Here is a 13,545-nt window from a genome sequence, read left to right as displayed (position 1 = left end):
CTGATTAAACAAAAAAAAGAAGGAGAAGTTAATGTACAGTTTAATTCGAATCCTGAGAAATACCATCTGATACCTTCAAATAATGAATCACAAAATGATGGTGAGCAAAGATCCTAGGAATTCACAAATTAGGGTATTTGCCTCTTCAGAAAAAGACTTTAAAAAGAGATGCTCATTCTGAGGAATTAAACAGAACAGCCCCACATAATGACATGATTCAAATTCTTGACTCATCCTTGTATCCTCACTAACTTACACGGAGTTACACACATCTAATTGAGGGCAACCTTTGGACTATTTGTGTGTCTAATGGCAATATTATATCATGGGACAATATAATACTGATAATTCATTCTGCCAAAGGTCTTGTTTCATTTCATTATTTCAAATCAACAACCATTTCCCCCTTAAATTTAATCTTAAAATATTTAATACTAGTGCGTTAAATCTCTCTTACAGTATTGACTAAGCTTGGTCTCCCACACTGCTGCCTTCCCTCTGCAATACTGGAAGTAATTCACAAATAAATTAAATCAATATTATGGTTCACTACTGTATACAGTAACTGAATCAATTTTCATATCAGTGTGAAGATACAAGGTTTAGATAACATGAGTTCTAAGATAGTTAAGTTAAGAAGATTAGTCAACAGAAAAAAAATTGCTAGAGTAAAAAAAACAAGAAGCATATGCTGGGTAATGATCACACATTCTGTGTTAAATGAAAGAACACATTCTAAAAAGTTGGCATTTGTACTAATTGTAACTTGCTGCTTGATTTATGAATGAGGAAATGTAACTCCAAAATAAAGGCTAAAAATCAGAGCCAAATTCTTTTCTCAGCTTTGTTCATTCATTCTCAATGGAATCAGCTGAATTTCTATACAACTGTTTGAAGGCAGAATAAGGTACTTTTTATCAACAATGTTATTAAACAATGTGCTAATCTTAGTCTTTTCTATATAATACATTTCTTGGCTTGATATAAATAAATGGCACCCAAGAATGCAAAGAAAAAGAAAGGAGGAGAAAAAAATTAAGAAAATCGTTAGATGACAAGAGAAGACCAAGCTCATTTGCTTTGTTTAATGCTTCATGTCCAGACACTTCAGAAGTAGGTGGGTAGTAAGATTCTGTGCTTGTATTAACTCAAAGAGTTTCTCAATTATTTAACTTCTTTTAAAAGTCCTCTGCATTAGGAAATGCTTATGATTTCCTGTTGTAGTCTGTTAGTGTGTGTGTGTGTGTGTGTGTGTGTGTGTGTGTGTGTGTGTGTGTGTGTGTGTACACACCCCTGCTGGTAGCAAATCCTTCCTTCTGTGGAATGTACCCCCCACTACACACACACACGCATATATATACACATATACAGATATACACACACACCATGAATTAATCTGAAGATTTCTACAAGATCTGAAAAGACATAAAATCAGCTCTGCAGCAGTTCCACTTACCTGCTACCCAATCAATTGCAATACCACGGACTCCATTTCGCCCTATCCCATTTGTAATAACATTTCTAAAATAAGAACCATCAGGTTTGATTTTACGTATTGCATTCTGAGAGGAAACAGTGCTGCTGAAGTCACACCAGTAAATGAAACCAGAAGGCATGTGAACATCCACATGAAGTGCATTTCGTCCTGAAACATTTTAAAGAAGTGATTGATTAATTATTTTTCATATAAATATTTTATATTTAAAAGTTGTTTTCTGTACAATTTGCAAATGTCACATTAATTTACATTTCTGTGGCATAACATTTGCCATCAACGTATACTGTAATGGAAATTTTCTGAAAAAAAGTCTGTAAGTAGTCAGATAAGGCAATATAACTGGATTCCCTAATAATATACATAGTATGACATGTGCCATGGCTCCATTGGGCAGCATTTAAAATAGTGCAACAGAATCTTAAATTAATAAAGTCTGACTAAAATAGTGTGCTAAAATACAGCTCAAAAACTGCAACTGGAAAATAGAAAACTGATCTTCAGAAAATTTAGTCCTTTACGTGCAGAATGGCATAAATGCCATTAAATTGTATATATTCATTACATGATTGACACAAAGGCTGGGTTAAATTATTATTTAGCATATTGCTCTTATGCCATTAAATACACTATGGCCAAGTACAAACATTATACTTTACTGCTATAAATGATTGAAAACCAGTCTATACCCATAACAGAACAGAAGTTTGGAGCACATAAACTGGTTTAAAAATAGTGGAACCTGGTCTAAAACAGTGCACTCAGTGTGCACTCAAACTTAATCGATTTAGGTTAAACTAAGGCATCAAACCTGATCCCCTATTGATTCAAATTAGGTTGTTGTCCGCTGGCATCCCAGGCAACTTTGAAGTCCCTGCCCCTTGGTGGGAGCTACACTAGCATTCACCACACAGTCAGCTGCTCCAGGCAAGCTCCCACCCCACACCTCTCCCAGAGCTGGACCAGCAAAGTCCCTCTCCCCAGCCCTGCTTCCAGCTATCTGTGAGTAGAAAATGAAGATAACTGATTCATAATGTATTCTATTACACTAATTTCTATATTGTGTAATATGTTCAAATGTTAGAAAGCAAGAAGCAATATGTATTCATCTGAGTATTTGTGGACAAATTGCATTTTACTGGTGAAATGCCTTAAAACATACTCAATTACTACTGGGAGAAAGGATGGTTTATGGTGGCTGCAGTGTGACCCTGGCATCCTGGCCAGTGGCAGCTGCAGTGGGGACATTCCACAGAAGAAAGGATTTTGCCCCTTGGAGCTCTGACACCACTGGCAGTCTGTGTCAGGACATGCCTGGTAGCCTGGGAGGCTCGTGCTCGGTGGCAGGGAAAACAGGGCTCTAATGAGGGAAGAATCGGGCCCCTTGGAGCTCTGGCATGAGCAGCAGCTGGCCAGAGAGCCTCCCTTCCCCTGCTACCCAGCACAGATGTCCTGAGTTGTTGTATACATCCTGCTGCCAGCTTCGGCGATAGGCCTGATCCTTCCTTCAGTGAAGTGCCTCCACTCAACCTCACCACCACCCACTGGGATGCGATGTGTGCCATGGTGACCTGCTCTGAGCCTCTCCTAGAAGTGTAGCACTGAGTGTGGAGAAGGGTCCATGGTGTCATGGTAGGGGGTTAGAGATGTGCTCACCTGTGCCTGGCATCCAATCAGCAGGAACTCAGGTGCTCTGCTGCTTTTAGCATTCTCCAGAAGCCCAGGGAGCCTGCAGGGCATGCTGGGAGGCATGCAGGAGCACACCCAACCTCCTGGCTTCAGCCAGTGCAGACATGTATGCCCCTGCCACCAAACGGTGAATGTGTGCTCTGTTCACTCCCAATCTAACCTACCCCACTTAAAGAAATCCACATAGGTTTGACCGATCCCACCTTGGGCTTTCTGAATGGCTGTACTTAGCCCATATGTTAGCTAGGTAATCAGAAAAATTTTACAAATCTTTAACAGGGAAAGCATACCAACGTTAGATGTAAAAATGTTTTGCTCTTCTACTATAATCGTCACATACCTCTTCCTGCCAGTGGTACCATGGCTTCTGAGTGATCAGATGTCTCTAAGCTAAATCCTTTAATTGCAGACAGCATGGAAACGACTACAAAGGAACTATATGGGGAACAGGTCCTGTTATCAGGATTTAGCTGGAAACCAGTGGCACAGGCACAGGAGAATCGTCCACCAGGTACAGGTAAGCAAAGTTGCTGACAAACTCCAATATTGTTACTGCACCCATTTGAAGAACCAGCAGAATCTGTAGCAAAAGATACAGCTATGTATAAAATCAGTGTAATGTAACTATTCATTGCAATCTCTCAAAGATACAAAATAAAATGTGTATATATGCTACAGCCTTTTAGGGAAAGTTCCCAATAATGATAAACAGGTAGCAAAAAAAAGGAAATAAATGATGATAGCCATATAATCTGCTGGGCTCTTCTCATCCAGATTTCAATAGATCTGAGGAGGAAGTATTACTCAAAATTTGTCTACGAGTTAACTAATACCACCTACTGAAATTCCAGTGTGTGTTATTTGGTTAACATTTAATGTAATACTGCACTAAAAAAAGGTATGGCAAAAAACCCTAATTGGATAACCGCACAACTAATTACTAAAGATAGTAAGTACCTTAGCTGATCTTCACCAAACATCATTTCAAATAAAAAACTGAATTTGTTTTGCAAGTATTCATGTACTTTGTGTTCTTCTGGAGAGTAGCAAATGTGGACATTATATTTAAGACAGGAGGGATAGCAAAAGTGAGCTGTGAAACTACAGGCCCATTAGCCTGATGTTGGTATTATACAAAACCGTAGAACAAATTTTGAAAGAAAGAATAAAGACATAGATCTAAAAGGAAAATAGGATAAAATGCAACAGCATCTGGCACCAGCAGACCAGGGCAGACTAACACAATCCATTCCTTTGATAAGATAATTGATTTTTAGACAAGGGAAATGTACTAGGTATATTCTGTCTGGAGTGCAGTTTGCTCTGGTACCACTGGGAAATCATGAGTGAAACTAGAAACATTAATGGAGATTAATGCAAGAAGGTGAGTACGTAACTAAGTGGAGTGGAGAAACAATGAGCTATACTCAAAGGAAAATTATCAGACTGGAGAAAGGTTATCAGCAGAGACCCTCAAAGATTGGTCTTAGGACCAACCTTATTTAATATCCATGATTTAGCATTTCATTAAATATTTTGGAACAAAAATGGAGTAATGAAAGTAATGAAATTTACTAATGACACAAATGTGGGAGGAATCATTAGTTCACAAGGGGATCACAAAAGGAGAACTCAATTACTTTGAGAACAGGAGAAATAGAAAAGGGCTGAAATTCAATAGTGCAAAGTGCAGTATCATGTAATTAGGGGAAGGAAGGAATAATAACAAGATGTTCTATTGTTAGTTGATGAGATGAGGGCTCATCCAATGGAAATAGGAGGAGGAAACAGGTGGAGATGTATTAGTCAACTACAGGAAGGTGATAAACCATCAGTGAGAGGCAGCCATGAAAAATGGGATTCTAGGATTTATCATGTGAAGTGCTTTGAGTAGAGAAAGGTAAATATTAACGCCACTGTATGAGGCCTTTGGGTAAGAGCACATATGGAATGTTGTATTGGAACTGGTCAGCCATCTTCAAAAATGGTTCATTCAAACTAGAATGAGTAAAGAGAAGAGTAACTAGCAGCAACAGGGAGATGGAGACCCTGTATGGATAGACATTTTCAACTTTACAAAACAAAGTCTGAGGGGAGAGGACTGCTTTCTGTAAATACTGAATGAAGGGAAGGTAAATTCCAGTGAATGAAAAGAGCCATTTATGCAATGCTAGCAAAAGAACAAGTTTTGGTAATCTGGCCAAGAATAAATTTAGAACAAGGTTTCCAATTCTGAAAGAAATAAGGTTCAGCGATAGCTTTCAGCTGTGGGAGTGATGGGACTAGGAAACCTAACTAGTTAGAAGATGGATTTGGATCATTTTATAAAGTGGGTTAGAAGGCATGGTTGTTTCCTACAAGGGACTAGACTCAGTGACCCAGGAGGTCCCTCCTAATCCTATGCTGTACAAGTAAAAAGGTATTCCCAGGAAATTACTTAGTTCCCTGATGAACGTGGTATATTCCATGTACAGAAACTAGTAAACCTGCCAGAAATTAGCTTAAAAAAACTTCAGTTTATAACATTCTTGAATGTTATGGAAGTTCAGAATTCAGCTCTGAGGATGAAAAATCTCTCTACAATCAGCCAAAAATCCGTCTTTCCACAGAAAACAATACAGATGATGTGAAAGTTAAATTAGGTGCACTATTTCCATACTTCTATTTTAGAAATCATGTGAAAGTAAAAAGCACATGACAACCCTGAACATCCATATATTTTAAGGACAGCAAGGACAAACACAATCATTTACTCCAGTGTCCAAAACCAATCTTGAAACATTTAAACAGAGATATTTACACAAGGACTATAGGATTATTTGAAAAATAGACCTATTTGTTCCAGAAACACAGACAAGTACCAAAAAGCTGAGAGGTTCTTTCATGCACCTGCAAGATATGGCAGTGCACACACAGAAATCCAGTCCAATATCTGGATAAAATGTCTTTTTTGTGGTTTTTTGTCTTGCTATATAGCTGACAATAATCATATTTAATAATGTTATATATAATGGGTGTGGATACACGTCACCTGATGGCGACACAGCAATGCACTACGTCACCATACAGCGCGCTTTGGCAACATAGCAATCACATGGGTCTACACACGATTGCCAGCTATGTCACTGTAGCAGCATGCTCCCCGGTTATCATGTGCTGCTATGGTGACATAGCAGTGAAATCTAACTGTGCACCATATGCACAGTGCAGTAACCACCCGTGCTGTGCTGTGCTTTAGTACTTCCACAGGGAAGTACTAAACCACAACACTGTAGCAACATTGCCATACAGCAAAGTGTAGACACACCCTATAATATTTAATAATGTTTAATATACTGCCTTGAAGGATAGTAGATTGTTCAAGATTTCTTGACTCTATCTCCTTGGGAATGTATACACTATCTACCACCTCCATGTCATCATGCACAGAAGCAACATTGTGAAGTATGCCTCACAAACTCCTGCTCCACCTGCCAATTCCCCCAAATCAGGCAATGAAGCCTATAGCAGTCAGTGGTGCACCAAGCACCACTCTCAGAATCTCTATCCCAGGCATCCAAATGTGCTGTGTGGTATGGCGGCAGGGTAGGCAAACTAAGCATACTCACTGTCTCTATAATACACTCGTAGGCACTTAAGTCTTGGAACATTGTCTCTCAACACCACTTTGTTTGCTCCAGTAGACTTGTCCACCCGCTCAATGACTTCATAATCTCGATCAGTATAATACAGAAAGGAACCATAGACAGCAATTCCCCATGGGTGAGACAGATGAAGAACCAGGGTCACTCGATTTGTACCATCCACATTGCCTCTTTCAATCTAGGAGATTAGATTAGGTAGGTCATTAGAATATCATATATGTTGATAAACTCCCCATGTACACAGAAACGTTATACATTTTCTACTGGTTTCAGGAGCAACTTTTTACAATGTTTTTTTCTGTCTTTCTGTTAAGATTTAACAAAATGCTTTTTTTTTTCCAGGACAGTTAGGCTGCTTACAATGTTAAGAAAAAACAAACCCCCCACCCCCCACAAAAAACAGTGCTTTATTTTAAACTCTGCACATGCAGAGCATGCCCAAAAGAGGCTTTGCATTAGTTGGACCCAGCTGACCCAACATCTGCATAGATTGGGCACTTTAGAGGGGCTTTTCTTTGCACTCTTATATAAGCTGATTGAATCAGCTTTAGATAAAAGCATCAAAAAGCCCTGCTGAAAAGCTCAGTCTATACAGATGCCATGAAGCTGGATCAAACTAATGCGCTGCTTCTTCTGGTAAAGCATGGCTTTTTTTTTTAATGTCTGTCAGCAGCCTTAATGACTATCTAAAATTAAAGCTACTCTAAAGAAAAGAACATAGTGAGTTTGTACAACAGCAGTTACCAAAAATATGCTTAGCCGCACACTGGTATTTTCAGTTGCTTTATTTTTTTTAAGCAGACACCACTATCTCCTAATTGTGTATGCCAAAGACCAGATTCTATGCCACATTTTAGGGCAGTAAGTGAACTTACGGTACTATTCTGCTCTGCTGGAGTCCCTGAAAAACTCTGAATACAAAAGGCAGTGGGCTGTCATCTTCTTTGTCCCTGGTATTTTTTGTGACTCAATATTAATAGTTAGTTTAAGATGTTTTACAAAAGCAGATGCATTAATGCAGGGGTTGGCAACTTTTTGCTGTTGGCTGCAAATCTTTGCTCCCCAGGAAGCTCAAGCTTCTTATGCTTCCCTTGCTGCAGATACCTGGTCCCTCTGCAATGGAGGTAAACAGGGGCACACAGAGCAGTAGCAGAGGGCTGCTCAGGAGCATGTTGTGGAGGAGACAGATGGCTCAGCACAGCTGCTTTCTCTCTGATCATCGTGCTGCCTGGGCCTTCTCTGGCCATGTCAGACCTCTTCATAGGATGGAACTGGCCCAGGGGGCCTTAGGTTGCCAACCCCCCTATATTAAAGTAGTTTCAGGAACTTGAACAAGTGAAATAGAATTGTACTGAGGCACCTAAATACTTAGATGCCCAATAAGTGACATACAGTCTAGTTCTAAAACCTGTTCACTTCTCTGGTTAGGTCACACTTTTTTTCTTGAAGGCTTTGATCTCATCTGTTGAAACTCTGTTCTAATGAATGCCATCCTGGCCCCACCAAGCACACTGATGAGGGATATGAATCAGAAAGATATGCACTTCCCTCACATTGAGGGACTACTCTGAATAGAGCCTAACCAGCAACAACATGCAGGAACTTGAACAGGTTTTTTGTAGAACATGCGAGCAGTTATAAGTAGAAAAATCTTCCACATGAGCAGTAAATAAAGCACTATGTGATAAACAAAGAACACTGTATGTTATCCATACTTAAATGATATGCCAATATAATGAATGGGGAGGGTTACAAAAGCACAAAGGGCACCGATGGGTCCATATCCATTCAAAAAAGCAAAATACAATCCAATAAAACAACCATATATGATATGTATCAGTCACACTTGGCCCAGCCCTGACACCTTTAGCCACATGAGTAGTTTCACCTAAGGCAACCAAATTATTTAGATGTGTTAAGACATGCCGAAATTGATGTAAACGTAGTAAAGCAACAATATAAGAATTCATACCACTCCAGTGCTCGTGACACCCCAGTACAATTTCTGTTCCTTAATGTCAATGGTAATAAACTCAACATGGTCAAGGTTACCAGTGAAGAGAGTTTTTATAGCTGAACCATCCATGTTTGCACTGGCAACTTTTGCTGGAACCCCGCTGTCTGTACCTTGATCTGTCCAATACAGCTTCCTGCAACACATGTGATGACAGCAATTCCATAAGCATAAAAATATAAGGCTGAAAGGAAACTTAAAAGATTCTCTAGTCCCTTCCCTCAACACTGATGTAGGACTTGGCAACCCTAATACAAATTTTCTAACCTGTTCTTCATAATATTTCAATGAAGATTTCATGAGTACCAGAAGTCAGTAAAACCATGAACAGGCATTATGTCTGAAGTACTACAGTGGTGGCATACAGCTGTTCAGACTGTTTGTAGCACTACAAAAATGGTGAAAGCACTACAAAATGTTATCTTTTTCAAAGAGAAACTTCTTGGTACTGCTACATTTTGCACTGCTATATGTAACACCTATACAGAGACACAAGGATCTTTAAGGGTAAAAACAGATTTCTCCTTTCTTTCTGGGGGCAGCAGGAATTACCCGGGTCCTGCACCACCCCACAGTGCCGATGTGTCCTTGCCAAAACCCACATAATTTTGTGTCTCCACATGAACCATGGGTGGCACAGGACCCTGCAGGCACAATAGTGGACATAAGTATTTGAATAGCAAACTTGCATTTTTGCAGCCAACATCTGTTTGCCTTCAGGTGGGAGAGTGAAGACAAACTGGGGTTTCCACAATAGTGGTCATATGAATTTGAATGGCATATTTGCAGCTGACATCTGTTCTCCTTCAAGTGGGAAAGTGAAGGCAGTCTACAGTTGCCCACACTCTTCAGCCTCGCTGGGCTGGTACTCTGGGGTCTTCAGGAGCTAGATTTTATGTGCCCCTGAAGCCCCCAAAGTGCCAGCCCAGGCTCTGCCCTTGCAGATGCACTTTCAAGGAATTTCCTGACGGGGCTCCCCCAGTGTGCATGGATCCTGACATGGAGCAGCAGGAATTCCCCAAGTCCTGTACTACCCCACACTGCCCATGTGTCCTTGTGAAGACCTGCATGATTTTGTGCCTCCACATGAAACATGGTTGACGCGGGACCCCACAGAGGCCACCCTGTGCTTCCATGCCACCTTGCGCTAAGATGGCAAGGAGGTGCATAGAAGTGAGGGACCTGGGGAATCTCTGGGCAAATGGAACACGTGACCTTCTATCCCACATCAGGTTGCTGCCTGACGCAGGACAACAGGCGATATGTTTTACCACGACTGATCCACCTCATTTAGTGATGTCTGTTTCTAGCCTAAGTCACCAGCTGGTCCAGAGTCCCCTACTGGTGAAAATGTTTTAACCTATGATGCATTTTTCCAATTTTAAATGAGCGTGTATGTACCAATGTACTCTGGGTTAATATTTGGAGGCTATATTTTGCAAATATAATGTCTTGAAATTTAATTTTTAAAATGAAAACTTGAATTCTGTAGCATAGGTGTGGGACAATTTAAATATAATCTATATTATGCAGCAGTTTACAGATTCACGTCATCATGTACATGAGACCCTGCCTATAGTTTAAAACAGGGCTGTCCAACTTCCAAGAAGCCAGGAACCACACACAGCATGAGCTGCCATAGTATGAGCCAGGGGACCTCTGAGCCAGTGCCATGCAGAAGTCCCTCTCACTGTCAGGCTATGGCCTGGGATCTCAGTGTGCCACTAGTCACCTGCAGTTAGTCACCCAGGCTGGCCAAGGCTGGCCTGAAGCCTCCTGGAAGGCCTAACCCTCCAACTACTTCCTGTCACCAGAGCAGCTGACCTAGCTTAGATGAGCCTCCACTTCCTACATATAAATTCCTGAACTAAAACAGGAAGTGTTCAGGCGCCAGGGCTCAACCTGACCCAAGACCACCTTGCCATTTTGTCCAGCTTGATTCTTGATTTCATTCTCGGCTTGATCTCCCAACTTCTAGACTCTGCTTGCTCCTTGACTCTGCTCTCAGACTGACCTCTTGGCTTCCTGGCCTAGTTTTGTGTTCAGACTCTGCTAACTCACTGACCTTAGTCAATGCCTTGGTTCCCCAAGTGGCCCCAGACTGACCACACATTAGCTGGCATGACACTCCCCAGCTACACCATGCAAGAAGCCTCTCTTCCCAGCACTACCATATGTGCAGACAGCCCCCCTCTCTTGGTGTACTGGATATGCTAATAGCACCCCCTCCATCACTCACTGACCACAGGTTCTCCTGTTGCACTGTGCTGCAGGCACCCCAAGTGCCATGAGCTATGTTGCACTATGCCATCCTCTAGGGCAGACACAGCAAGTGGAAGCCAGAGGGGGAAGCCTGGAGATCCTGGCTGCTGCTGCAATTGGAGCAATAAGGGGAACAGCAGCTAGATTGAGCCCAGGGGCTGCAGATTAACCCATCATGGGCCACATGCAGCCTGCAGACCACCAGTTGGACAGTCCTGCTTTAAAACAAATTAGCTTAACCAAACAGAATTAAAAAATAAACACTGCATGTGCCAACATTATATCTGATGCAAATGTTTACCACCAGTACACATACCAAACATCACGAGGGTTCATTCTGCCATCCTGACAAAATCTGGAAAGTAAAAACCTATGTAAAGATGGCAACAATTTTGGAAACATACCCTCGTCCTGGGTCAACAGCCAAACCAATTGGCATTCCAGCTCCAGTCGGGGTACCATCACTAGTAATCAGAGTTTTTCTGTATGTTACTTCACCATGTAGCTTCAGTACCTACATAAGGAGATCATGCAGTGTGGAACTTGCAGTAAAATATCAAACTATAACCTAGGCATCCTGACCACCTGCTGGTACAAACTAAGAAAATCCTTGCATGAATGCTATGAAGAAAAAATGCTTAGTTCTGTGCATCTCTAACAAGTTCTCATCTCTAACAAGCACTCCTTGAATTCCCTGCTCTTTGGAACCTAGGTAGGATAATAATTAGGTATTTTTATTAACAGAAATAATGAGCAATCTCTTTCTGAATCTAACTAAACTGCTTCAGTAGTATCCTGAAAGTATTATAAAGACTGCCCAAGTTGATTATATGCTGCTGTAAAAAAGATTCATTTTACCTGATTAAAATTAGCTATCTTTTAATTTTAATCACATTTTTATTCTAAGATAGGTAAACACCTATTCCTGCCTGTGGTGTGGCAGGGGGTCAGGCTACATGATCTGTTCAGGTCCCTCCTGACCCTAGCTACTACTATGAAACCTGATTAGATTTAATCACACCATTCGTTATACTATGCTATTCATGCCTCTTCTTTCTATACTAAATAAACTCCAGTCTTTTTACTCTTAACATACTTTCAGGCCTCTAGTCTTTAGCAACCCAACATTCAAACCATAAATAATCTTGTTTCTATTATAGTGAATAATAAAACTCCCATTAATTTCAGAAGGCGTGAAATATGGACCTTAAATTTCAATGAAGAACAGTAATACAATATTTTGCATCTGGGTTTCTAAGGATTTATCAATGTCAAAAGAACATGAGAGAACCTACTAAGACATGTGAGCAAGTCTGAACATGTGAAAAAATAACAGATGCTCACACAATGTAGTGCTTTTAAATTAATATCATCTATGTAAAGATGACCAGAAGCAAACTGCATTCTTTTTGCAGTTAGATTATGTTTTTGGGGGATTTTACTTTTTTATGTCGTTAATACTCAAAGCTGTTGGTTTTGAGCTGTATTTATAGCAGTTGAGAATTCAGGCTCTGAAACTGTATTTCACAAATATTTACCTCAATTGATCGTGTACCAGGGTTACTATAATAAAGGTTTGCAGATATCCAGTCCAAAGCCAAGCCAATAGGAGCACCAATGACAGCTGCTGGAGCAAACACTGTCCTGTTAGTTCCATCTGACTTCACCCTATGAATTTCACCCTTGGAAAAAAGATAAGAAAAGGGAGGAAATGTCAAGGACATAAAAATTCTGTTTTACTTCTTTACAAGCACTTGTACTGTTTTGCTCAGGAAGCAGTAAATCCCACAAAGCTAGTTGAATGTATTTGTATGTGTACAATACCATGAAGAACAGTAAAAATATAATATTTTAAAATCATAATAATTACACTATATAAAGAAACAATGTTCTCCAGATAATTATCTTGATTGGTAAAAGTAAAATTACCATATATATCATATGTAGGATATATTACTATATATTCTACACTATATATATTTTTCTATATATATTTCTATAGAAAAGTATGTGTGTATATATATATATATATATATACACACACACATATATATACACACACACACACACACACACACACACACACACACACAGAGAGAGAGAGATTAATTCAGCCATACACCACACATACATATATAGAGAGTATGTATATGCGTGTGTGTGTAGTGTAGAGCATATAGTAATATATATAGTGGTGTGTATATGGTATGTATGTGTGTATATATATGCATTATATATAATGTACGCATGTATATACATATAATGTAGAGTAGTCATATAAAAATAGAAAGTTGGAATGTTAACCTCTCTCAAATATATATATATATATATATATATATCACTATTATGTAAAGCATGATATTTTTTCCCCCCTCAGAATAAATTCAGACTTTAAAAAACTTGTAATGGCAAGAAACTTGACATAGACTATCTTTGTGATC

At 39.8% G+C, this 13,545-nt stretch overlaps 1 protein-coding gene across 2 annotated transcripts in view; it reads right to left on the bottom strand.

Moving 5' to 3' along the window:
* The window catches only part of LRP2 (LDL receptor related protein 2), a 179,069-nt gene that overhangs the window by 77,201 nt on the left and 88,323 nt on the right, over positions 1–13,545 (bottom strand). For both annotated transcript variants that reach the window (XM_019553734.1, XM_019553736.1), the window contains exons 32-37: positions 12,643–12,786; positions 11,509–11,618; positions 8,801–8,978; positions 6,793–7,006; positions 3,525–3,764; positions 1,457–1,645 (exon numbers count right to left, since the gene is read on the bottom strand). In XM_019553734.1, the coding sequence (XP_019409279.1) occupies positions 1,457–1,645; positions 3,525–3,764; positions 6,793–7,006; positions 8,801–8,978; positions 11,509–11,618; positions 12,643–12,786 (1,075 nt within the window). The remainder of the gene's footprint in view (positions 1–1,456; positions 1,646–3,524; positions 3,765–6,792; positions 7,007–8,800; positions 8,979–11,508; positions 11,619–12,642; positions 12,787–13,545) is intronic.

This window comes from Crocodylus porosus, unplaced genomic scaffold (assembly GCF_001723895.1).
Source record: "Crocodylus porosus isolate Cpor-Errol unplaced genomic scaffold, CroPor_comp1, whole genome shotgun sequence".
In the NCBI taxonomy this organism is placed as follows: domain Eukaryota; kingdom Metazoa; phylum Chordata; order Crocodylia; family Crocodylidae; genus Crocodylus; species Crocodylus porosus.
The sequence above is the reverse complement of the archived record's forward strand: the minus strand, read 5'-3'. Positions and strand labels throughout refer to the sequence as shown.